The following is a 23,712-nucleotide window of genomic DNA, read 5'->3' as shown; positions in this document are numbered from 1 at the left end:
AGTCGAAGTAGCTTCGTCTTTTGCCCCTTGTTGAATGCGGCCTCTCCACAGCTGTCTTGCTAGTAGATTAATGTGCATGTGTGCCCCTAGTTAGGGAGGGGGAAACTGTGAATTCTCATAAGCAACTGAACACTGACGCCCCCTCTAGGCCAAGAAGGGAACTGGTGTTTGCCTTTCCTTACAGCAAATTCTCACTAGGTACAGAACACGGACGCCCCCTCTTGGCCAAAACAGGAACTGCAGGCTGGACTTCATTCTTTGTTTTTCTCGTCCTTGGGTGAACTTACACCTCAATATACCACCTCTCTGCACGCAGAACCTAGGAGAGCTTCCCTCAGGCACTGGAAACCTTCCTTGACTTTCTCCCACTCCGATAGGCAGGGCTTTACACCGTACTAAACAAACAAACAAAAAATCTACAAGGTACAATTTCTGCGAGATGGAATTTGAAATGTGCAAAGTCCTGTTGGCATGCGTTTCTGAACATTGCCTTGATGTGATCCTGCAATTCAAGGAAGACAGCTAAGCCCTACAGGCTGCTGGCGCATGATGCGTTTCAGCGCATCAAGCATTGCCCAAGTAATTTTCAAAGTCTATCTTCAAGATTAGATAGGCATTCCCCAACTAACCAAGGTACAAAGATTCTGAGAATATAAAACTTTTGTTACCTTTCAGAACGTGAGCGGCTTGTCTCACTGGGAGGGTCCCTGTGTTGAGCGCATGGCTGTCCCCTGCAGAACCCGCCACTTCCATAAAGAGCTATTCCGGGACTGACAAGCCAATCAGGCGAGAGTGGCCCATTTGGTCCTTAAAAGAGTGGTTGGACTTAGACTTGGGTAGACTTAGACTTGGGTAGATTCAAGCAGGTGGTTAGCCTGAAAGCAGCACAACAAAATTTGAGTCCAATGGCGCCTTCAAGACCCACAAAGAGTTATTCAAGGCGTGAGCTGGCGCTCTTCCTCAGACAAAATGGGACAAGAATCATGAGAGTACAGATATACAGAAAAGGTAAATCGGAAAAGGTAAACCACGTCTTGAATAAATCTTTGTTGGTCTTAAAAATTCCTAAACCGGATAGTCAGCGTTGCCAGCCTGCCTCCTAGTGGCTACGGAGGGCACAACATGAACAGATGAAAAGCCCAACAGGGAAAGAGAATATCCGACTCCGAGAAGAAAAACAGGCTCTTGTTACTGCATTAAGGCAGGAGGCTGGAACGGCTACCTTCAGCCTGGATCACAATGCTATCCCCCAGCAGGTGAGTCACGGAATCAAATCAAATCATTCCAAGGGGAAAAAACCAGAAATCGATCCTAATAACAGGCCCTGCCAAGACCCGGATGGCTCAGTTTAGACCAATCTCACCAGGTCTTGGAACGCGAAGCAGAGTCAGCCGCGGTTGGTGTTTGGACGGGAGACCATGAAGGAGGCCGAGGAGTTGCTACGCAGAGGCAGGCAATGGCTGGCCCCCTCTGAATGTCTCTTGAGAACCCTACAGGAGGAATAGGTTGGCTGCTTGAGAACAGTTAATTATTATTCCCCCTAAACTGGACGGCCCAGGCTAGCCCAATCTCAGCAGAATTAGGGCACCAAGAAGGCCTAGTCTGGTGAGTACTTGGATGGTGGACCACCAAGGCAGAGTTGGGGACCGGCCAACCACTTGTTTCTCTCCCACCTTGGCTGGGATGGCCCAGGCTAGCTTGATCTCATCAGATCTTGGAAGCAGGGCCAGCCCTGATCAATTCTTGGATGGGAAACCGCCCAGGAAATCGAGGGAAAACCTCCTCTGGACGTCTCGCGCCTTGAAAACCATCCAGGGCCGCTGTAAATTAGCCACTACTTAAGGGCCCTTTTCTGCTCTCCTCCTAGCGCCACCCCCTCCTGTCGCCACCTCCTCCCGTCGCCTCTTCCGTCCGCACAAGAAAGACACACAGCGGGTATAAAACTAACGCCATCTCTTTATTATGCTCTCTTTCCTGTATCATCAGAATAAAAAAAACCATTTTCTCAAAATAAAATACAAATTAATGGGGAGGGGACCTGGCCCCGGGAGAAGAGAGGAGCGGTGGAGAAGGGGGGGGGGGTAGGGATGAAATGCACTCCCTTGGGGGGCGGGGGGAGAAAGGCCCCCACAGCTGCCTCATCCACACACACCTTTCTTCTTCCCCCCCTCTCCATTTGCTGCTGGAGAGGGGAACCCCAAACCTATGCGCCCCAGTCCCCCCCCCCACCCACCAGGGCTAGATTTGGGGGAAACAATGCCACCCCCTCCCCCTCAGAAGGTCAACATAAAGATGCTGGAACAGCTCAGCGGCGCCCCCCCCTGTCCTGTACAGGCGTACTGCGACTCCTGCTCCGGCTGTGGCGGGTCTTGGCCTCGCGCCGGTCACGATCCCGGCCGCCGCTGCGCTCGCCTCCCCGGCTGGCTCCGCCTCCTCCCGAGGCGTTGGGCCGCTCCCGCTCCCGCTCCCGGCTGCCGTGCTCCCGCCGCTTCTCCCGCTCCGCCTGGCGGTTGCGCTCCTGCTGGCGGGCCTCCTCCGCTTCGAGCTCCTTGCGCCGGCGCTCGCGTTCCCGGGCCCGGGCTGCTCGCTCCGCCTGCTTCTGGACGTACTGGGGAGGAGGAGAGCGGAGGAGGGCGCAAGGAAGCGGAAGTTAGCCGCTGCCCGGAAACACGCGCAGTTCCAGGAATACGGAACGCAGCGGGATCCTTCCGCTCATCTCTCGGGGACAGGAAAAGGCTGCCCGCTGTCAGGATGTCAGATACCTGGAGAACTCTACACCTCCCCTACACCTAGCAGTAGGAGGATTTAGGGAATCCCAATGACGCCGGCTTGGTTGACTTCCTATTTGTGCCACCCCAGCCTTCAAAAGACCCTTGGGAGAGCACCAAGGAAGGCCAGGGTTGGCCACCTCCAAAGTCTCTTGGGAGAGCACCAAGGAAGGCCAGGGTTGGCCACCTCCGAACGTCTCTTGGGAGAGCACCAAGGATGGCCAGGGTTGGCCACCTCCGAACGTCTCTGGCCTTGAGATCCCTAGGGGGCCATCTGTAAGTCAGCACCTTCCCACACCATCGCCTCTCTTCCAAAAGAAAAGACAATCCGATGCTTTAACCGTCATGGGGAAAAGCTGCCACCTTCTGCTCCGTGCCTTTCCTTTCCCACACACCAATGCCATGTTTACATGGAGCGCAACGGCAGACACTGGCTTTCCAACGCCCCCTTTCAGAATCCGGGGAAGGGGAGGGGACCAAAACCAGATAGCACTTTCTCAAAGGAACACAATTAAAAAGAAAAAAAAGCGGGTGGAAAACAAGGCCCACACGACACGAGCTGGAAGCCCAGCATCTTTCCCAAATTCCTTACCTGGGTGTCTGTGAGGGGGAGCCAGTAGATGCACGGCGCGGCCTTGGTTTTGCGGAAAAGGTCGTCCAGCAGCTTGGCTGGGGGCTCCTCCTGGGCCTTTTCTGCTGGGTAGGGAAGAGGGGCACAAACGTCCTGCTTCAGACGGCCAGGCCAGATTGCAAGGGAAGCCCTGCCTCCCCTGACAGACAAGCCTTCGGGCGACACTTGGCACAACCCAGAAAGGAGGGGCTGGGGTCTCTGAAGGCCTGCCTTCTCCTGCATGTCCCGCCCTGTGAACTAAGACCCCGGGGGAGAGGTCTGCTTCAGCGTCAGCCCCACTGTGGTGGAACAGCCTGCCCAAGGGAGAATGTCCCCCCCGGCCCCCACTCCCTATCTCCGAGAGGCAGCTGCAGGTGACTTTATTTAGGACTGCATTGGGTTAAGTTTCCTAGGAGATTGATGGTCTTTAAATTTTGGGGGTTTAGTATGTTTGGTTTCATGCATTTTGTTTATCTCTACTGTGGGCTGCTTTCAGCTCTGTAAGGTAGAAGGGCAGCTCATGTTCCAAAACAATTGAAACAGGAGGGTCATGCGCTGATCCCCCCCGCCCCCCCCAGATGACGCAGGGAGGGAGAGAATTTGGCGCCCGCCTCCTTTCACACCAACCCCGGCTTACCCTTCTTCTCCGCTTTCTTCTCCTTGGACTTGGGCCGCTCCTTGCGGCGTCTCTCCCGGGAGCGGGAGCGGGAGCGCGGCCCCTCCCGCACCTTGTCGCGGTCCCACTCCCTCTCTGCCCGTGTCCGCTCCCGGCGCTCCATCTCCCGCTCCCGCTCAGCCCACTGCTCCCGCACGGCCGCCTCCCGCTCCCGTGCTTCTGAGCGCCGGGACATCTCCCGCTCCCCTCGGGCTGCGGGCCCCACTCCCGGGAGCGCCAAGGGCTCATCCGCCTTGGCTTCTGCGGGACGCTCGGCCAGCAGGCCCCGGTGGAAATCCAGCTGCCAAGGAGAAGGAAGGCAAATCAGTGACGGAACATCCTTCCCACGCAGGGACGCCCGGCCCCCTCGTTTCACCGAGACCTGCATTTGACTCATTTACATTTCATTTATCGCCAGTCCTGATTTGAGATTTTATGTGTTTTTATAATCATTTTTAAATGCTATAAGCCGCCTAGAATCCTACAAGGCAGAACCAATAAATAATAAATGTTTTGAACTAATAAAAGCATTTTAAACTAATAAAAGAAGTACCCCAGGGGGGCTCGCAAACCAAGCGACATCACTTTTCGAGTCCCTCGGCGGTACCCAGAACCCGGCAGTTAAGACTAGCCGAAACCCTGCCGCTCTCCTTCCTCACTGTCCTGGCCAACAGCCAGCCGTAAGATCAATTCGCCTCTTTTCCAAAAGCCCTCTTGATTTACTGGTCACCGACGCATCTTACGCCAAAGAGCTCCATGAGAAAATATGCACCGAAGGAGAAACACGTCTGCTCTCGGCCTCCCCAGCGGCACAGATCCCGGGAGCCCGCAGCGTTCGCGCCCCCCCCCCCCCGCCCCACGGCAGGCAGGAGCAGGGACGTTCCTACCTCATCTTGTTCAGCAAAGTCAGCCGATAAGAACTTGGGGTTCGACTGCGGCCACTTGACCCCGTGGAGGGCGTTGCGAGTTGCGACGGCTTCCTCCACCGTCGAATACTGCAGAGGAGCGGCAAAGCAATGGGACAGTTGGCACCCTGAGTTTTAGCTCAGCTTCCCAACGTGGCTTGAGGCGCCAGGCGAGTCCTCCCCCGACAGAGGAAGGCAGGGAAATGTTTCTTCCCACCACGCCATTGTTCTTTCTCCATCTCTCCCGCCAAAGGGGGCGGCCCTCCCGTTCTTCCCCCAGGAGCACCGACCCAAGCCACTCACCGTGACATAGCAGTGGGATTTGATCTTGTCAATCCAGAAGGCGTCCTCTACCAAGGTGCCTGTCCGGCCCAGCAGCTCCTTCAGCTGCCCCAGGGTGAAGGGTCTCACCTGCGTGCCACAGGTCCACGGGTTAGGGAGGGGCCGACAGACCTGCCTCCCATTCACCTCCCGAGCGTCACCCGCGGACCCCCTGAATACTCACCAAGTTGCAGATGTGGACGATGCTGCTGACCTTACCACGAGGGGGAGAGGGAGCCTGGGCCGTGCGGACAGGGTCGTCGATGGTGATGGAGACGCCAGATCGCTGCTGGCTAATGGACCGCCTTGTCAGCGTGTCGCTCAGTGTGACTGAGGGGGGTGGAAGTAAGAATACAGTTTAGCAGCGGTATAGGCGGGCGAGGTGGTAAAAGTCCCGCCTCTCCTCCAGGGCTCTGAACCACTCCTTGTGATTTAGACCTCACGCAAATCCAAGAGATGGTCAGTCAGTCAAAGCCCAGGAGCTCCACTGGATGGAGTTATCCTTAAGAAGGAAACATTTTTTTTTTCTTTTTGGGCAGAGAATTTTATGGTTCCGGAACGGAATGTCAACTTCACCTGGTATTAGTTGGCTTTTTAGTTGAAGGTTGGCTTAAGGGGAAAGAAAGGTTATCTTATCTTAGTGGTATAAATAAGCATCCAGTTAAGGGCCCAGCGATGCTAACTGGTGTGTGAAAGTTTTGTGGGAAAGGGCTCTTGGAGAGAAAAGAGCAGCTAGCACCGGCTGAGCTACCCTGCCCAGCCTTATGGGACTGGGATCTCCCCTCAGGGTCTATTTACCTTCTCCAAGAGCCAGCTTTAGTTTGCATATTCAGGGTACCTTTTCAAATACTTCATTTTCTGTTAAATAAACCTTTGTTATCCATCTCCAGCTGCACCTCGTCTGTCAAGTCAAAAGTCTAATAGACGTACTCCCTTTACCTGACCCAAGCATAGTGAGCAACCTTTCCAATTGGAGACCTCTAGGGGGCATGTGGCTCTCACGCCATCAATCTTTAATTTAACACTCGTGACTCCTTTTTTATTTGAGCATGGATGGTTGGGTTATCAAGAATCTACACGAGAGGCTTGGGGGTGGGGTGAGCTGGATATTCTTTGGTCAAAAAGGCAGGGGCCGTCCCCCCATCCTCTCACTCAATGGCCACCAGAGAGATCAACAGAATTATGCAAAGCGCACAGGGAGAAGAGAGCGGGGAGAAGGCCATCTACTGAAGCTGAAGGGCAGGAGGTTCCGGACAGACGCAAGAAAGCGCGTTTTCATACAGCCGTGGAACTCGCTGCTGCGGGATGTGCGGATGACCACCAACTTGGCAGACGTTAAAAGGAGGGGATGGAGAAATGCATGGCAGATACGTGCTCTCCAGAGGCCCTTCTTGAGTTCTCAGCTACGAAAGTTGTTCAGAAACGCAGCAGGCATTCCTGACCCCCTTGCGATGTCCCCAGGCCCCGTCCTCACCTTTTTTCACTTCATGTTCTACAGGCGGAGGTAGCACCGCCTCCACAGCGACAACTGGAGGGGCTTCCGGCGGCTCTTCCTCACGGGCCTTCTCCTCCTCTTCCTCCTCCTCCCCTTGGCCATTCTCTTGGCCCTCAGCTGGCACCACCTGCGGAGAAAACAGGAGTTGAGGGACAAGATCTTGGGAAATGAGAAGATGGCCAGATCCCTTCTGGACACGAGAGCTTTCCAAGCTGACCTGTGTCACGGTACGGCAGATCTTGAGGGCTTTCTCGTGGGCCGGCTCCTCTGCGTGCCGCTCGGCTTCGTCCTCCGAGATGCGTGAGTCATCGGCGTGAAGGTCCACCACCGCTTCCTGGCCTCCCGGCGGAGGCTTGATCTCGGGGATCAGGCTCTGGAAGAGAGGGGAGCGGCCCGCGTCAGGGCACAAGGGCCGGGTGGGAACGGGCCTCGCTCTGCCCGCGCTCCAGGTGGCTGCCCCCGTACCTTGAGGGACTCTGTGGTGATGCTGATGGAAGGTTTCTTCTGTGTGGAGGCTGTGCTGGCCCCCCAGCGCCGCTTCCGGCCTCCTGGCTGGCTCCCTTCCACGTCACTGTTTGTCGCCGGGGTCCCCTTGGCCACTGCCGACGCTGCAGCCAAGAGAGAGGGGGACTGAAGCTGAGACCCCTTGCTGGGACCCAGATTCCCATGAGGTTCAGCCCAAGGACAGCTAGCCCTCGCTCAGGGCCCAAACGGGAAAGGGCCAGCACCGAATCTCTGCCCACCTCACACGAGCATCTGCAGTAACAAGCTGTCTGGGACTCACACACCTTGACCAGGTGAAGGGAGGAGGGGCTTTGCGGGAGACGCAAACTGCACATGCTCCAAGGCCGAGGGGTTCACTAGCCAGTGGGGTAACCTGGCTGATGGGCTAAGGACTGGTCAACCCAGTTTTTATTCATTTTTGTATTGACATGCAGCCCTTCGCTTGAGGTTCAATTCCCTGCTCTGATACAGAGGCTTGTTGGGGGACCTTGGGCCACTCCCAGACCCTCTAACCCACCTCACAAGGTGGTTGTGAGGAGGAAAAATGGAGACAAGAATGGCCTAAGCTCTTTCGGGTTCCCGCTGGGGAGAAAGGCAGCAGAACAAACGAGGCAAAGTCTCTATTTCATGTGTCCCCAAGCGTGAGCCTGAGAAGGGCCACGAGGTCAAGGCTTGCTTCAGGATCAAATGACGTATTCACTAGACCAGGGGTAGTCAAACTGCGGCCCTCCAGATGTCCATGGACTACAATTCCCAGGAGCCCCTGCCAGCGGTAGCTGGCAGGGGATCCTGGGAATTGTAGTCCATGGACATCTGGAGGGCCGCAGTTTGACTACCCCTGAACTAGACCCTTCATTCCTTCACAACACTATACTGAGTTGGGGGAATATCAAGGACTTCCTCCTAAAAAGTAGCCAAAGCCGTCCCCCCATGGCTGCTCAAAAGGGAGGGCTGGAGAAGTGCAACCCCCAAGCCGATGTTTTCCCTGCCCAAACCACCCTCGGAAGGCAGAGGAAGCCGATTCGGAGGTCCCCAAAGGAGCCCCTGGTACTTACAGACGACAGATATCTTCCTCTTGAAGGCTTTAGGCTGGGCTGAACCCTGCAAGCGAGGAGGGGACAGAAAGAGGGGGGAGGGGAGAGCGAGAGAGAAGAGAGAGAAAAGCCCCGCACAGAGGGGGTAGTCAGGTCAGCATCCGGAGTCTGGAAAGTGGCTGCCATATCAGGGGAAGGGGGGGGGGGGAGAGGGCATCAATAACAAAAGAGGGGCCCAGATGGGAATACGGGTTGTCTGCTGACTCAAGAATAAAGTGGACGCTGCAGAATGCCCTGGCTCAAACCCCCCCCCCCCATGTTAGCTCCATGCAGACCTAACCTAACCCCTCCTTGGAACGCTGGCCCTGCCGTTCTTCCTCCAGCCTGGAGATGCTCATTGAGAGGGTCAAGGGAACCGTGAGGCTTTTCCTGAGGGGCTCAAGCAGATGCCGGGCAAACGGCCCTCCTGAGTGCAGGTCTGTGCTACAAGGCTTTGAAATCGATTTGGTCCTCACGGCAGGCTGGGGAGGCCCTGCACAGAAAGAACAGTCTGTAATCGAAGGGTCGAGGAGCACGCCCAACTCAAAGTGTTGGTTTTGTCCTTTAAAGCCCTACGTGGCTTCAGAAGGGCTACCTGAAGGAGGGTCTTTTCCTGTACGTTCCTGCACAGAAACGAAGACCACGGGGAGAGGAGCTACTGGCTGTCCCATCGATCGAAAATGCTAATTTGGGAGGAACGCAAGGGAGGGCCTTGCTGGTGGCAACCCCATGCTCTCTGGGGAGGGCTGCCCCGGCCCCTCACTTTTGATCTTTCGTTAGCAGCTGAAGGTAGGTTTTATTTAGGACTGTACTTTTTTACTGGCAATCCTGACTGAGTTTCTAAATTGCGGCCTTTTATGTGTCATTTATCATGAGGGGAAGGTTCAGCCTGGAGAAGAGGAGGTCGAGAGGGGACATGATAGCCCTCTTTAAGTATTTGAAAGGTGGTCACTTGGAGGAGGGCAGGGAAAGGTTCCTGTTGGCAGCACAGGATACGACCCACAGTAATGGGTTCAAACCACATGTAGAACGGTACAGACTAGATATCGGTGTGGGCAGGGAATTTACAGTCAGAGTAGTTCAGCAGTGGAAGGGGCTGCCTAAAGAGGTGGGGAGCTCCCCCTCACTGACTGTCTTCAAGCAGCAGCTGGACAGATCCTTCTCCTGGATGCTTGAGGCTGATCCTGCATTGAGCAGGGGGTGGGACTTGATGGCTTCATGGTTGCTTCCCACTCTTGGATTCTATTGTTTTATTTACATTGGAAGCCACCTTGCCTTCCGCGAGGCAGAAAGGTGACTAAAAACGTTTCCAATTAATTAAATAGACACGTTACTGCAGTATGCATACAAAGAATCCCTAAATCAAGATAATCCAAATATGGAGTAATATTCCAGATTACCTTGCTTTGTATGGGACAGACAATTGGAGGCTGTTTTGACCTCAGAGGAAGCACCGGGGAAGGTCAAAAGACACCTCCTCACAGCTGAGAGCCACATGCAAGCCTGTAAGAAAACGCAAGCCCTAGCTGTGCATCACCCTGCCAAGTAAAGACTTGTGTGCAACCACTGAAGATGGCCCAACCATCTCCACCAACAAACTGCTACAATTCAAAGCCTGGAACAGCTTTCTCCAGGTGGGCTTCTAACCAGTGTCCTACCTGGAGAAAGCTTTCTTTTGGATAACCATAGCAGAGAAGCTTTTGCCAACTAGCTGTGGCATGATGGGCCATGTCTTTTTAGTCTATGTCAGGGCTGGCCAAACTGTCTCCAGATGTCTATGGACCACAATTACCACGAGCCCCTGCCAGCATGGGACAAGCTTTCCCCCCTTAAAGGGAATAAGGAATGCCGGAAATGGCACTGGGGACACTCTAGCAACCTGCAAAAGCTCTATGGATCTACCATAGAGTGTTTGCAAAATGCTAGAGCATCCCATCACTTCTAGCTTTAGCCGGAATTGAAATAAGTGCAGTGGTGCGATTGGCCCTGACCCCGATTTCTCCCAGGGCTCGTCGGAAAGGCACCTCTAGACAAGGGTCTTGTGTAACCTGAAGGATCAAGGACCAAGCTCTGGGGAAGAGGCTTTGTTGGGCTGCCACGTTAGCCAAACAGGATCTGGGCTTGGAGGGGAAGAAATGTTTTACAGAACATGAACTAGCGAGCCTAACTTCCCTGCACCCTACTTTCTACTCTGCCCTCAGAGCTCTCTCCCAGTTCACTGTACGTCCACTTTATTCCTGGGCAGCAGGTCCCTTGAGACATGGATGGAGCAGGTGACTGGGAGCAGAGCCCCATCCCAAGGCCAAGACATCTCTCAGTTAAAGCAAGGATGGGGGACGTGGCCAAACCAGATTGACACACAGACTAAGCTTTAAGTCCCCATGGGTTCTCTACTCCCCCATCATTAAAACCAGAAAGGAGGGGAGAACCCTCAATTTAAACTAAAAACAGGACCCACCCACCCCCAGGAGAAGTAGCAACTGATTCTTTTTTTTTTCTTTATTAAAATAAAAGTAAAAAAAAAAAAACAACCCAAAAAAAATTAGGACAAGTGCTCCAGGTACCCTCTCACACCTGGGGCAGGGTCTTCTGTTCAGCCAATTGCACCTCAGTGTGTGCGCAGTATCTAGGCAACGGCTGGTCCAATCGGAACGAGCCCTCCCTGGCCTGAAAGGTGCGTGCTTGGTTGGGTTGGGTGACAAGAGAGATGGTGGTTGATTGGTGGTAGGTAGGAACCTAGCGCTTGATTGGATGGTGGTCGGAGTCAAAGTGTCCCAGAGGAGAGAGGGCGAGACAGAAGCTCCGCCCCTCCCCATGAGCAAGGCAGGGGGGCGGAGGGAGGATCAAAGCATCAGTTCTTGGTGGGCAGAGACTGAGCCAGTAACAGGACTAAGCAACGGTGCAGGATGAGTCCCATAAGTGGTGGGACCTTGGTGAGATTAGGTAGAAAACTCCAATGGAAAACTGAGTGAGCGGTGGGGTTAACTGTCCAGTCACCGGGTGAAAACAGGGTAACTTGCATCCAAAGTCCTTTTCTGGAAAAGATCTCAGAGGTGGCAGAAGGGGATGGACATCGCTAGAAGTCCTTGATGGTGAGAACTTCCAGGGCGTAGAGAACCCCAGGGAAACAAAGTCCTCTCAGGTGACACTCTGCCTTTCAAAGAACTCTGTGGAGGTGAAAGTCCTTGCAGTGTGATGGAGAAAACCAGGACTTGAGAAGAAGAACACGGGAGAAGAGCTGCAAAAACCGGCTAAATTTCGACACCCAAGATATCACAGGAGACCTGGATGGAGGAGATTCTCTGGAGCCAAAGAAGCCTCCCAAATCAAGTCGCAGAAACAGGAGAGCTGCCAGCAGAGCAGCCCGGTTTCCGGAGGGTGAAGATTCGAGGAGGTCCACTCTGAGATGTTGCAGTCGAGCAGGCAAAGAACACAGGCGTCTCAACAAGTCCGAAGGGGTGGACCAAGTTCTCTGGGCTGCCTCTGAGCCAAGGATGGAAGCGAAAAACACCTGGCAGAAGTTTCGCTGGCGGCGGAGAACTCCAAAAGATCTTGGGAGACAGATTCTTGAGAAGTCTCTGAAGCGCCATCTTGCACGTGTGGAAGCCCTGGGTGGTGGGGCAGGAGGTACGGACATCGGACCCTCGGCTGAGGCCTCCTAGCTGGGAACGCAGGCGAGCACCGAACGGACTGCAGGAGATTCCAAGCGGTGGAACTTTCTCGGAACCCATTTCTTCCCGCCGGCGGGCTTTGCGCCTGGCAGAGTTCAGGCTGCAGCACCCCGGTTTTGAGGCATGTCTAGGAACCAGCTGAAGACAGGTGCGGTCAGTCACAGGCCCCGAGCTTGGCTCTCTGACCTCGCAGAAGAGCAGGACGACAGGATCAGAAAGACCAATGAGCACCCGGGACGCCCACAGTCACGTATTCCTTAGCAGAAAGGCACGTACGCATTGAACCCAGAGGCTTCCGGAGTGCAAGCAGCAGAAATGGTCCCAGGAAAGGCCAACTTTGGGGGAGGCCAAAAAGACGGTATCCCAGATCTTTCATCCACCTCCACACGTGTCGCCTGCCCAAGTACGCTCGCGCTCTCTCTCTCTGGTCCTCTCTCTCTCTCTCTCTCTCTCTCTCTCTCTCTCTTTCGTATTCCCGGTGGATTGGAGCCTCTTTAAAACGGGGATCAGAACAAACGAGTCCAGAGGAGAACGTCAACGGGGTTGGGGAAGCTATCTTTAGGATGGGGGGGGGGAAGCAAGCTCTGGCCCCGCCCCGCCCCTCTTCTGAGCAGCTTGACAAGAGAAGTCCTGTGTGTGTGCACGGGTGTGTCCTTCCACATCCCCCAGAGAAGCTTTGCCCCCACCCTAGCCACTGGCCTTCTTGCCGGTTAGCAGACGGAAGGGGCCGGGCTTAGCGAAGGGGCAAGTCAACTGCAGGAAGTCACCAGCCAGGGAGAAGGGGGGGGGTAAGACAATCCTTCCAATAAAATGACAGTCAGCAAACAAGTAATAGTCAACCCACCCAAAAATCAGGGGTCTGCGCTAATTGCTATTTCTACAAGACTTTGGTTTTTTTTTGGCGGGGGAGGGTTTCCCCACCTCCCTTTGACATGTGGTTTCATGCAGCTGTTACGTGCCATGAAATATTGGTATAAACCACTGGCTTAAGGAAGGGCAAGTTTCCACAGAGAAAACGGTCTAATCATGGAATGTGACCCTCCCATACAGCCCCAAATGCCCCCCCCCATATTATTCCAGTAGAATTGGGGGAAGAGAGTATTTGAGGCTGCAAGAAGGGTGGAGAAAGTTTTGTTCTACAAATGCCCTGCTGAATTCAAGCCATAGCGTTAATGTTGTCAGAAGCTAGGTAAGCCAAAAACCCACACCGTGCATAAATTAGGCAAATCAAGAGGGTTTGCATAATTTATTCTGTTTTAATACTAATTTGCATAATGTATTCCCTGCTTTGCTAGGCCCAGGAAGGGAGAAAAAAGCTCTGCAGAACACTGAAAATCCTGCTCCCAGACTCTTGCTTAGCCACCTCACTGACTTTCGAGATTCCAGAAAACGATGGCCTTGTACTATTTCAAGTGGTTTCCCAAGCTGCAAGGGACTAGAAACTTTCCGCTTTTTAAAAACAAACAAACAAAGGAAGTGGAATTGTTTGCCCGGCACCAGACTTTGGGTTTCTGGTGCACCTACAGATCGAATCCCGCTGCAACTGAAGCCCAGGGTCATGGTCCCCATGTGCAAAAAGTGACAAAGGAGAAGAGAGGGGTTTGGGGGAATGCCACAGAAGAGGAAAATCCCACCCTACCATTCGAGGGCTCAGCAAAGGAGCAGTGGCCAAAACAAGCACTCAGCCCGCACTGCAGGGATTCCTCCTCAAAGACCCGCCCCCAGCAGGGCCTCAAAATGCAGGCACTCAGAAAGAGAGACAACGGCTCTCCCTGGGGCCTTTCTACGCCCTGTGGGGCAACCGGCCCTCTATCCCGCGCCCCTCTGCACGCTGAGGTCCCCTCTCCGAGCCAGACCGCAGGGGGAGCCCTGACACGCTACCTCTTTCTTCTCCTCATCTTCGGGGGCTGCGTCGGCACCGGTGGGCTCGGCAGAAGGGTGGTCGTCGGAGCCGGCCTCGGGGGCCTCGCTCTCAGGACGGGGCTCCGACTGCTCCATGGGCACCTCTGGCTTCTCCTCGCTGCACAGAGAGAGGGAGGGAGGGAGGGAGGGAGGGAGGGGTGGTCAGGGCTGTCACAGGGAAGGAAGTCCAAGAAGCTCTGAGAAGCCCCCCCCCCCAAACTCCACGGAAGCCCTCCGCCCCTCCTATTCCACCCCCAGCGGAACTCTCCTGACCCCCCCCAAAGCAAAAGTTCTGGGGTTCCCGTTATTAGAAGCCACCCAATTACCACGAGCTTCAAACTTCCCCAAATGACTCCCCCCCCCCGTTTTTGAAACTGTTCTACAATAAACCTCCCTCCTTCTCCTCTCTTTGCAGACTAGAGATCATCTGTTTTCCCAAAGTGATTCTCCCACCAAGGTATGACCCGACCCCCCCCCCCCGGGTCTGCTTCAAAAGGGAAGGGATGGACTCGATGACCCAGGAGGTCCCTTCCAACTCTGTGATTCTATGATCCTAAAGCCCCTGGACACGGATGCCCCCGACGTGTACCCACCCCCACCCCAGCCAGGCCCTTGCCCCCTTCCCTCTGCCCCAGAGGCACCAGCGCCTAACACCCAGGAGCACAGGCCAGAGTCCTACAAAGGGTGGTGGCTTGGGGACCAGGAGGGGGGGGGGTGGATAAAAGGAAAGTGCATCTGGAAGGCGAACCAGGAAGAAAGGATGGTGGTGCCTGTGTGTGGGTGGGGGGGGGGGCAAGAGCATGTGTGGGTGAGAGAGAGAGAGAGCGTGCGCATCCCGGGAGTCCCAGATGTGGCGGAGGGGGAGAGAGAGGGCGGGGGGGGGGGTGGAGGAAGGGAAACCAGCAGATGGAGGGGCGAGGAAAATGGATGGCGGAGGGGCCCGGAGGAGCGCGGAGGGAGGGAGGGGAGGAGGGAGCGGCGCGGCGCGGCAGAGAAAGGCCGGCGGGGGAGGGGCAGGGGTCGAACGAACGAATGAATGAATGAAAGGGAGGGAGGGAGGAAGCCCGGGCGGAATGAATGGGGGCAGGCAGGCGGGCGGGCATGGCGCAGGGCGAGCAACGTGGGCCGGGGAGGGCGGCGGGGGGATGAATGGGGGGGCGGTGGGGGGGGGGCTGCGGGCAGCGTCCTCCGGCCGAGGGGCCAGGCCGCGTCTCACCCTCCCTTGCTCTCCGAAAGCAGCATGGCCGGGCCCGGGCCGCCCTCCCGCGCTCCGCTCCGCCTCTAGGCCAGCGGGCGCCGCAGCGACGCGGGGCCGAGCGGCGTCGGGAGCGGCGGCAGCGGCGGCGGCGCACCGGAGATGCGGACGGGCTGCGGAGCCATCTTGCCGCCGCCTTCCCAGCAGCCCCCGGGAGGGAGGGGGAGGGAGGAGGGGTGGGATTGGGATCGACCACCCGCCCAGAGCCCACGAGGAGGAGGAGGAGGCGGCAACGGCGGCGCGTCTCCGCGTTGCCCCGGCCCGCCCGCCCCTTTCCGCCTTTTTAAAGGGACGAGCGGGACGGCCCCGCCTGGGACAGGCAGCAGCCCCACCGGTGCCCCAGCCGCGAGGCTTTGCACGCCGCTGCAGGAGGCGAGTGCGCAAGAGAACCCCCCCCCCGCCCTTTCCACCAGCATCTGGCACACTTAGTTGGTGGGGAACCCACCCCCCAAAAAGGGAGCAGGTGCCCCCCCCCATCCTTGCGTGTGTTTGCAGGTGAGCGATTTTAGGAGGCCAGCCGGTGGGAGGCTTGGTAGGGGCCGGGGGGGGGGGCTTGGCCCACTCGGCTCGGCCCCTGATCCTGGGCCGAACCTTCCTTGCACATCCAGGTGGGCGATCTGGGGCCTGGAGGCTCCCCTCCCCGCTCCCCTATGGGGCCTGTTGCCAGCCCTAGCCCTCCCGCAGGACGGTCTGCCCTCTCTGGCCCCCCACTTTCTGTCCAAGGAGGAAGGCCCTTCCCTGTAGGGCGCCTGTCCAGGGATGATCCCCCCCTGGGTTTTGGATGGAAGCTTCAGAGGGCTACTCGGGAGGAGTTCTAAAACAAACACACCCAAACCGCTAGATTCCAGTCCTGTGGCATCCTAAAGGCCAGCAAGGCATCCGAGGGTCAAAGCTCCCTTTCATCTGACAGTCTCAAAAACTCATTCCCACCCCCCCCAAAAAAATTTTTGTTTGGCACTATGGCGTTGCTGCATTCAATTCTAGTTGCTCCGCTGCAGCCGGACACAGTGAGCCTCCGAAAACTCCCTTCAAGGCTGAAGAAGCAAAACTTGGCCGAAATCAAGAGCTTCAAGTTGCCCGGAAACCAAACCTTTGAACCGACCCCAAACCTGGGCAGGCCTTGCTATTTAGTGGCAACGAAGCAGCAGGCTGGCGGCTAGTGGGGGCCCTGCTGAAAGAGACTCGGGGGCTGTCCCCTCTGCTGTGGGGCTCTGGGCTGAGATCCCCCGGAGGGTTCCCTTCCCGGGCTCCTTGCCTGCCAACGGGCTGAGGTGTCGGGCTTCCTGCCAACCTGGGCTCTGCCGGGCCTCCGATACTTACATTTTGCTCTGCTGCCCTTCGGGTGGCTGCTGGGGCTCAGCGTCAGGAACCCTGCTGTCTAGGCCTGGAGCCTCCGTGGGGAAGGAGGGCTCCGAGGGGTCCTGTGGGGAAAGGGTGGATTTAGTGGGAAGGGCCTCCGGCTCCTCAGGGGCGCCTCCCCCCGCCCCCGTGGCACCCCTACAGAGGAGACCCTCCCGTCCGTCCGCTTCGTACTCTCTCCAGCACTGGGCTCTCCAGTTTCGCAGTGCTGCGCTGCTGCTGCTGCTGCATATGGCTGGGGTGTCTGTGGGGGTCCGGAGCTGGAGAAGGGGTCCTCCTTCCCCCTTCCCTGGGACTTGACGACACGTCCTGGTGGTGGGCCGGGGGGCTCCCCCCTGGCGGGGAGGGCTCTTTGGTGGGGGGGTAGCTGGTGCTGTCCCTTGAAGCTTCAGGGCTGCGGGACTGAAAGGAGAGAGACAGAATCGTTGAAGCGCCTGGCTCTTGCGCATGCTAGCGGGGTGGGGTGGGGTGGAGTGGAGGGCTCCAAAATTAGGGACAGGAGAATTCCCTCCGCCAACTCCAGGCGGGGGGAGTCCAGGAGATCTGGGGAGGGATGGGCCTTCTGCTCGCAGCCTTTTTCTCAGAGGGAACTGATCTTTGGAATTCCAGGAGATCCCCCGGTCGTGCCTGGAGGCTGGCAGCCCGGGCAGTTCTAGGACTCTTATTCCAAAAAGCACAAGGGGACATCAAGGAGGATGCATGAGTAGCAGGGGAGGTCTAAGGAAAGACCTCCGGAAAAGCTGCATGAGAAATTCTACATCGGCCTGGAAGAGTGCCGAAGGAATATCGGTCGAGAGGGCTTCTCCCTCCCCTTCAGGCTTGAGACCTATGGGCCAATCCCACCAGAAATGGTGCTTAAACTGGGCATGGGCCAAGAATTTCCCATTCGTTCGTGGCTCCCACACGCCAGGGGTTCAAAAGCCTGGCCCGGGGGTGATCGGCGCTCCTCTGAAGCGTGGTGTCGTCACACCGGCCAGGCTTCCCTCCCCACCCAGCCTCCCACGCATGGCGCTGGGCACACCCTTTCCTTTTGAGGAGCTGTCCTTTGCGCACCCTGGGCTTGCAATGCGCGAGATTGGCTTCTTCCCCAGCAGTTCCAAGGAGGCACATGGATCTAGTGCAGAGCGCTGGCTTGGTGGAGTGCAGGGGCAGTCCAACGGCGGCCGTCCAGATGTCCATGGACTACAATTCCCATGAGCCCCTGCCAGCAGGGGCTCATGGGAATTGCAGCCCATGGACATCTGGAGGGCCGCCGTTGGACTACCCCTGGTGTAGTGGGTTAAAGTGTCAAACTAGCATCTGGGGCTGGGCTCAGGTCTGAATCGCCATTTCTGCTCGCTGCACGAGCTCCAGGTATTCGCGCTCTCTCGGCCTGACCTACCCCGCTGGGTTGTTGTGAGGGTTAGAACGGAGGAGAGGAGAACAATGCAATCCGCTTTCAGCCCTCATCGAGGGGAAAGGAGGGCATAAAATAAAGTAAATGAATGATAAACTAAATCTAACTGAAGGAACTGAGTTCGAATGGTGCAGTGCTGATGTCGTAGGGGTTTCTGACACATCTCAATACATTTGTAAGGCGGTTGTCAAAGGAGATCCTGGGAAACAGGGTGACCTGCTGGAGGGGCAGCTCCTAGAGCTCCCTCACTGGCTAAGAGGCCAGAAGGAAGCCTGGATGGGACGGTCCGGGTGCTGCACAGAATCAGCAGCCATAGCGTGCAACGGATCGCCTCGAGGTATCACTTAAAATAATCCTCGGTTTTTGGTGCTGTATGCTTTCTAAAAATCTGTCTTAGGAACACTGAGAGGAGTCCTGTTGGGTCAGCACACACACGCCCCCCCTCCCCACTCCGAGCCCCTCCCCCCAAGCACTAAGGTCGAATGATCAAAATCGGCTCAGGGTCTCCAGCCCAAAAGCAGTAAAACTGGACTTGACCCTGGCCTGGAGGAATGGTCTCCCCGAGGAGATCGGAGCCCTCCAGGATGTCAGGCCATTCCGGAGGGCCTGCAGAGACAGAGCTGACCTCCCCGCCTGAGAGCATCCACAGAAAAAAACTCTGCCTGAAAACTAACCAAGCCCACCCACCCCTCTTTCAGTAAGAGTTTAATTATAATGAGGTGGATTTGGGCTTAAATTAACTTAATTTTAAAAGCTAGCCCTAATGTTTCATCGTATAATTGTCATTACTGAAATGGTACGTTTCAAATTTGGACGTTTCCAGCCCTGAGCTGACTAGGGAAGGGCAGGCTATAAGAACGAAATCATTCATCCTATCATCGTGGCCCTTCTCGTCCAGAATCTTCTCTCCCAGGGCACAGAGGCCGAGGCCTTCCCCGGAGTTGCCCCTGGGATTCAGAGGTGGACTGCCTCTGGACACGGGGGTTCTCCTCTTTAGCCCCCAGGGCTAACGGCCACAGAGACCTGCCTCGCCACCCTAGACTCGGGCTCACCTTCCTGCTGCTCCCGCTGCTGGATCGGGACCGAGACCGGGATCTGGAGCGAGACTTGGAGGAGGAGCTCGTGCGGCGCTCGGAGCCAGACCGGGATCTCGAAACCCGTCGTTTCCTGGGGGGCGACTCGGAGGAGCCCGAGCGGGGTCTTCTGGCGCGGGACGGTGGCTGCGAACTGCCCCGGGACCGGGAGGAGCTGGATGCCGAGGAGGAGGAAGAGGAGGAGCGGGAGGAGCCGTTTCCCCCTGGCCTCTTGCGCTGGGGGAGCCGCGAGGGAGAGGGCGAGCGGCCGGCCCGCTCCTCCGGCACACCGGGGCTGCCTACGGCTGGGAGTTCCTGAGAGGGGGGAGACGGCCGGGACAGCTGGGGAGGAGCCTCGTCTTGGGCAGGGCTGGATCCCGCCGGGGCTTCCATGGTCAGGATGGGAGGAGGCGGCTCGTCGGCTGCCTGCTCCTGCTGGGGATGTTGCGCTTCCGTCAGCTGCGGGGGAGAGGGGGACGCCTGGACGAGGGCGGCTGTGGCGGCCGCCACCTCCTCCAGCGTCCTCAGGGCCTCTGCAGCTTCCTCCTGGTCTTCCAGCCTTAGGGGCTCCTCCACCTCCTGGGGGGGCTGCAGGGGACCAGCTCCCCCCTCCCCCAGAGCCGCCTCTGCTGGCGCCCCACAGGCCTCCGCCGCCCCTGGCTCTTCCTGCTGGACTCCTCCTTGCACTGGCCTCTCTTCTGGGGCTTCTGGCGGCTTGGCTGCAGCCTCCCGGTCTATGGCTTCAACAGGTTCCTTTTGCTCGCTGCCCTCCTGGGGCTCTTGAGTGAACGCGGCCTGCTCCTCTTCCCTGCGCTCCGGCACTGCGGGTTTGGGCTGTCTCTCCACGGGACTCTTGGGGAGAGAGGGGAGCGGGACGGCCGCTTCGCAGCCCTTCGCCTCCAGGGTCTGGACCTCTTTGAGCTGGGCCTCGGGAGCGACGGGGGTGGAAGCCTGGCCCAAGCCGTGCTCCGGGAGAGGGGCTCTTTCCCGCTCAGCCTGCCCCTTTGGCAGGGGCACAGAGTCCTCCTCTTCCTCTTCCTCCTCGTCATCGTCCTCCTCTTCTTCCTCCTCTTCCTCCTCCTCCTCCTCTTCGTCCTTCAGGGACACCCGCTGGACAGCCCTCCGACTCCTAAGGGACGTTTCCCGCTCCTCGCTGGCCGGGCCGTGGGTGCCTCCCGGGGCCTTGACGGCTCTGGCCTGAGCAGGAGAAAGGGAAGGATGAGCCCACGGTGGCCGTGGCCAAGCCAGACCCTTGCCCCTCCGCCTCGCAGGGCCTCCCGCTCCGATTCCTGGGGGTCACTCACCTGCCGACCCCGGGCAGGATGCTGCTCTGGCCTTCGGGCTCCTTCTTCATCAGACTCTCCCCTCTCCCGGGACACGACGCATCCCTTGCCTGGCAAAGGAACGGGAAAACGATCAGCGGGCTGGACCAGAAACGAGGCCCCGGAGGAAGAAGGCCAAGCGGCCGCTGGGCCCCGGTAACCGAACTGGGACCGCTTTTTGGATGAGAGCAAAGAGACTCCAAACCCACTTGCCCCTCGTCAATGGGAGCTGGACCGGCTCTGTTCCCCCTTCCCCCCGTTTGTTTAATCTTTTCACACCCCACCTCTCCAGTTTTCAAGCAATAAACAGTTTCAAACAATAAGCAGATCCCATATTGCAAACAGTAAATCAATACATCCATCAAGGAAACTCATTTCCCCACAGTAAAACCAGCAGTGTAAAATGGCCATGAACATAAAGGGAGGCCCATAAAAGCCATGGGCAGGGCAGGATCGATGAGGCACGACAAGATGGGATAACGCTTTCGTCAAGAACCTGGGTGAATAGAAGAGTCCAGGAGCCCCTTAAAGACTAACAAAACGTCCAAGGTACAAGACAAGGGTTTCCGATGTGCTACCTGTGACCACTATAGCACTTGTCAGCCATTTCTAGAAAGGGGGTGAAGCCTTTAGGATTGGCCACTGGAGATCGGCCAGGTGCTGCCAGGTGAATGCTTCCTTGATTGATTCCAATGGGTCGCCGTGTTGGTCTGAAGTAGCACAACAAAATCAGAGTCCAGTAGCACCTTTAAGACCAACAAAGATTTATTCAATGCCTTGGTCTTAAAGGTGCTATTTTGTTCCCTTGATTGTTCAGTATGTTCCCTTGCATGCACGCACAAGAATATTTTCAACCATGCAGTCGTTTGTAAAGGCATCCCACTAAACAGAGCTCCTGTCCGGAATGCTGAAGGGCCGCTTTCGGAATTCTGCCGTTGTGCGGCTGGCTCCACATTCTGCAACACCTGTTTTGCGTCGAACCCCCCCCCCCAGCTGCTGTCATGTTTCCAAAGGCACTTGCGGGTTCCAAAAGGCTGGGGACCCTGGTAGGGGCATTCAAGAGCCAAAGCTCCCTTTGTCAGAAAGTAAGTGCTATGGGTGAGCAGACATGTCGGATGAACTGGCCCGGGCCCTTTGTAGCCAGGGAACCCCCACTGAGAAGGCCCCTCTCTCTGCTTCCCACCCAGCCTCACTGCTGCAGGCAGGGGCATATTCATATTAATTCAGGTATTCCCCCCCCTCGCAAAAAAAACCAAACCTGTCACATTGAATTATTTTTAAATTAGAAGCCCACAAGGACCTGTCTGTAATAACGTGCAAAATTTCGGAGAGTGAGAGAGAACGCGTGCTGCAGGTGCCATGAAGAACACCTGGGACCTAGGAGCCTGCTAAGAACAACTGCATCGTCTCCCCACTGTCTGTCCCGTTCTCAGCCTGCAGAGAGCAGACAGAAGCGCCAAGGCAGGCTGGTCTTCGTTCCACAAGGGGGCTTACGGACTTAGCGGCCTGAATAGTCCAAGTCCGTCACATCTTGGGAGGTAGCCGGGGTTAATCCCTTGGACAGGAGACCACCAAGGGGTGCTTTGCAGAAGAAGGCCCCCTTTGCCTGGAAAAACCCCTTGGCAGATCGGGTACCACTTGGCGGCACTTGGTATTTCACAGATGTATCCTTCCCAGAAATGTTGAAGTCGTTCCCCTCCGCCTCCAGGAGGGGAAACAGGAGAAAAACTGAATTATCCACAATACTTACTTTCCTGTCCGGCCTCAACTTGCTTTGCTGCTTTCATTTATTTATTCGTCTATTAAATTTCTATGCCGCCCTCCCATAAGGCTCTGGGCAGTTTACATAAAACGCTGTGGGCATGCATCGAAATTTAGTGATAATAACGTAACAGTGGTTCCAAAATTGAACACGATTATAACAGATTCACAGCGTGACAACAACTCTCAGCTTTTAACACGAACCTGTGGAGGTCAGCATGGCTCAGATCATGGAGGGGGGTGTTTGGGGGACCAATGGATGTTGTTGAATCGGCTGGCCTCAACCAAATGCCTGGTGGAGGAGCTCCCTTTTACACGCCCTTCAGAACTGTGGTAGTTCAGGAAGGGCCCTGATCTCTTCAGGGAGCTCGTTCCACCCAATGGGGCCCAGGACTGAGAAGGTTCTGGCCCTGGTTGAGGTCCAATGTGCTTCTTTGGGACCAGGGATCACCAGCCAGTTGGCAGTGGCAGAGTGTGGGGCTCTTTGGGGGGAATAGGCAGGGAGACGGTCGCTCAGGCACACTGGGCCCAGACCGCAGATGGCCATGAAAGTGATACCAAAAGCTTAAGCCTGATCCGGGATTCAACTGAGAGCCACGGAGTGTTGAAGAACAGGCTGTATGTGGGACTTCCACGGCGTATTTGTGAGGATCCTGGCCACAGCATTTTGGACCACTTGCAATTCATTTTAGCCAGTGATTTTCTACCTATTCCGGCATGGCTTTTTCAGAATTATCCCTCTTTTGCCAGCCTAATTTTCTTCTTTTTAAATATTGCATCCTTTCATCTACATTTTTGTCTATTCCTCCAACTGTAATTGTATTCCCCCCCCAAAAAAAATATTTTGCTTTCTGAAATGAAGATACTTTTTAATGCTTTAGTCCATGAACTGCCACTGTTACTTCTATTCTATCTTTCCCCTGTTAAAATTGACTGTCTGCATTTGGACGTGGGAGACCTGAGTTCGAATCCCAACTCTGCCAAGGAGCTTCATTGAGAGGCCAGAAGCCAGTTGCTCTCTCAATGCCTGGCCTACTTCATAGGTTTGTTGTGAGAATGAAATGGAGATGGGGGGAAATGACATTATAAGTTGCTTTGGGTACCAGAGAAGAAAATCATGGTACAAATAACTAAACAAACTTCTTTCAAACTTAGATATCTGCAAACATACGGATAATAAAAGATGATTTATCTGTGAACAAATCAGTGCTTTTGTAGGTGGTAAAGGTTTCCCCTGTGCAAGCACCGAGTCATGTCTGACTCTTGGGGTGACGCCCTCCAGCGTTTTCATGGCAGACTCAATACGGGGTGGTTTGCCAGTGCCTTCCCCAGTCATTACCGTTTACCCCCCAGCAAGCTGGGTACTCATTTTACCGACCTCGGAAGGATGGAAGGCTGAGTCAACCTTGAGCCGGCTGCTGGGATCGAGCTCCCAGCCTCATGGGCAAAGCTTTCAGACGGCTGCCTTACCACTCTGCGCCACAAGAGGCTCTTAGTTGTAGGTGGTACGAGTCCCCAAATTTCACAGAAACTCTTCAATAAATAACAAAAGAGGTGAATCAGGTCATTAGGAAAGCAATCTGGGTTTATCTAGAGAATTACTTTTCCAGAAAAAAAGGCAAACTCGAATTCCTCTGGACCA

At 56.0% G+C, this 23,712-nt stretch overlaps 1 protein-coding gene across 3 annotated transcripts in view; it reads right to left on the bottom strand.

Annotated features, from left to right (window-relative positions):
- Positions 1-1,938: 1,938 nt before the first annotated feature.
- ACIN1 (apoptotic chromatin condensation inducer 1) overlaps positions 1,939-23,712 on the bottom strand; it is a 28,010-nt gene continuing 6,236 nt past the window's right edge. Inside the window, exons 4-18 of one of the 3 annotated variants that reach the window (XM_077315308.1) lie at positions 20,292-20,380; positions 18,967-20,184; positions 16,693-16,920; positions 16,480-16,580; positions 13,884-14,022; positions 8,314-8,359; positions 7,220-7,362; positions 6,972-7,127; positions 6,734-6,881; positions 5,444-5,589; positions 5,242-5,349; positions 4,921-5,028; positions 4,016-4,334; positions 3,361-3,464; positions 1,939-2,608 (exon numbers count right to left, since the gene is read on the bottom strand). In XM_077315308.1, coding sequence (XP_077171423.1) covers positions 2,306-2,608; positions 3,361-3,464; positions 4,016-4,334; positions 4,921-5,028; positions 5,242-5,349; positions 5,444-5,589; positions 6,734-6,881; positions 6,972-7,127; positions 7,220-7,362; positions 8,314-8,359; positions 13,884-14,022; positions 16,480-16,580; positions 16,693-16,920; positions 18,967-20,184; positions 20,292-20,380 — 3,356 coding nt within the window. In that variant the 3' untranslated portion in view covers positions 1,939-2,305. Of the gene's footprint in view, positions 2,609-3,360; positions 3,465-4,015; positions 4,335-4,920; positions 5,029-5,241; positions 5,350-5,443; positions 5,590-6,733; positions 6,882-6,971; positions 7,128-7,219; positions 7,363-8,313; positions 8,360-13,883; positions 14,023-15,120; positions 15,317-16,479; positions 16,581-16,692; positions 16,921-18,966; positions 20,185-20,291; positions 20,381-23,712 lie in introns of those variants that run through there. The other 2 variants (XM_077315307.1, XM_077315309.1) reach the window with 2 other exon arrangements.

The sequence above is a fragment of the Paroedura picta genome, chromosome 16 (genome assembly GCF_049243985.1).
Source record: "Paroedura picta isolate Pp20150507F chromosome 16, Ppicta_v3.0, whole genome shotgun sequence".
Taxonomy (NCBI): Eukaryota; Metazoa; Chordata; class Lepidosauria; order Squamata; family Gekkonidae; genus Paroedura; species Paroedura picta.
The sequence above is the reverse complement of the archived record's forward strand: the minus strand, read 5'-3'. Positions and strand labels throughout refer to the sequence as shown.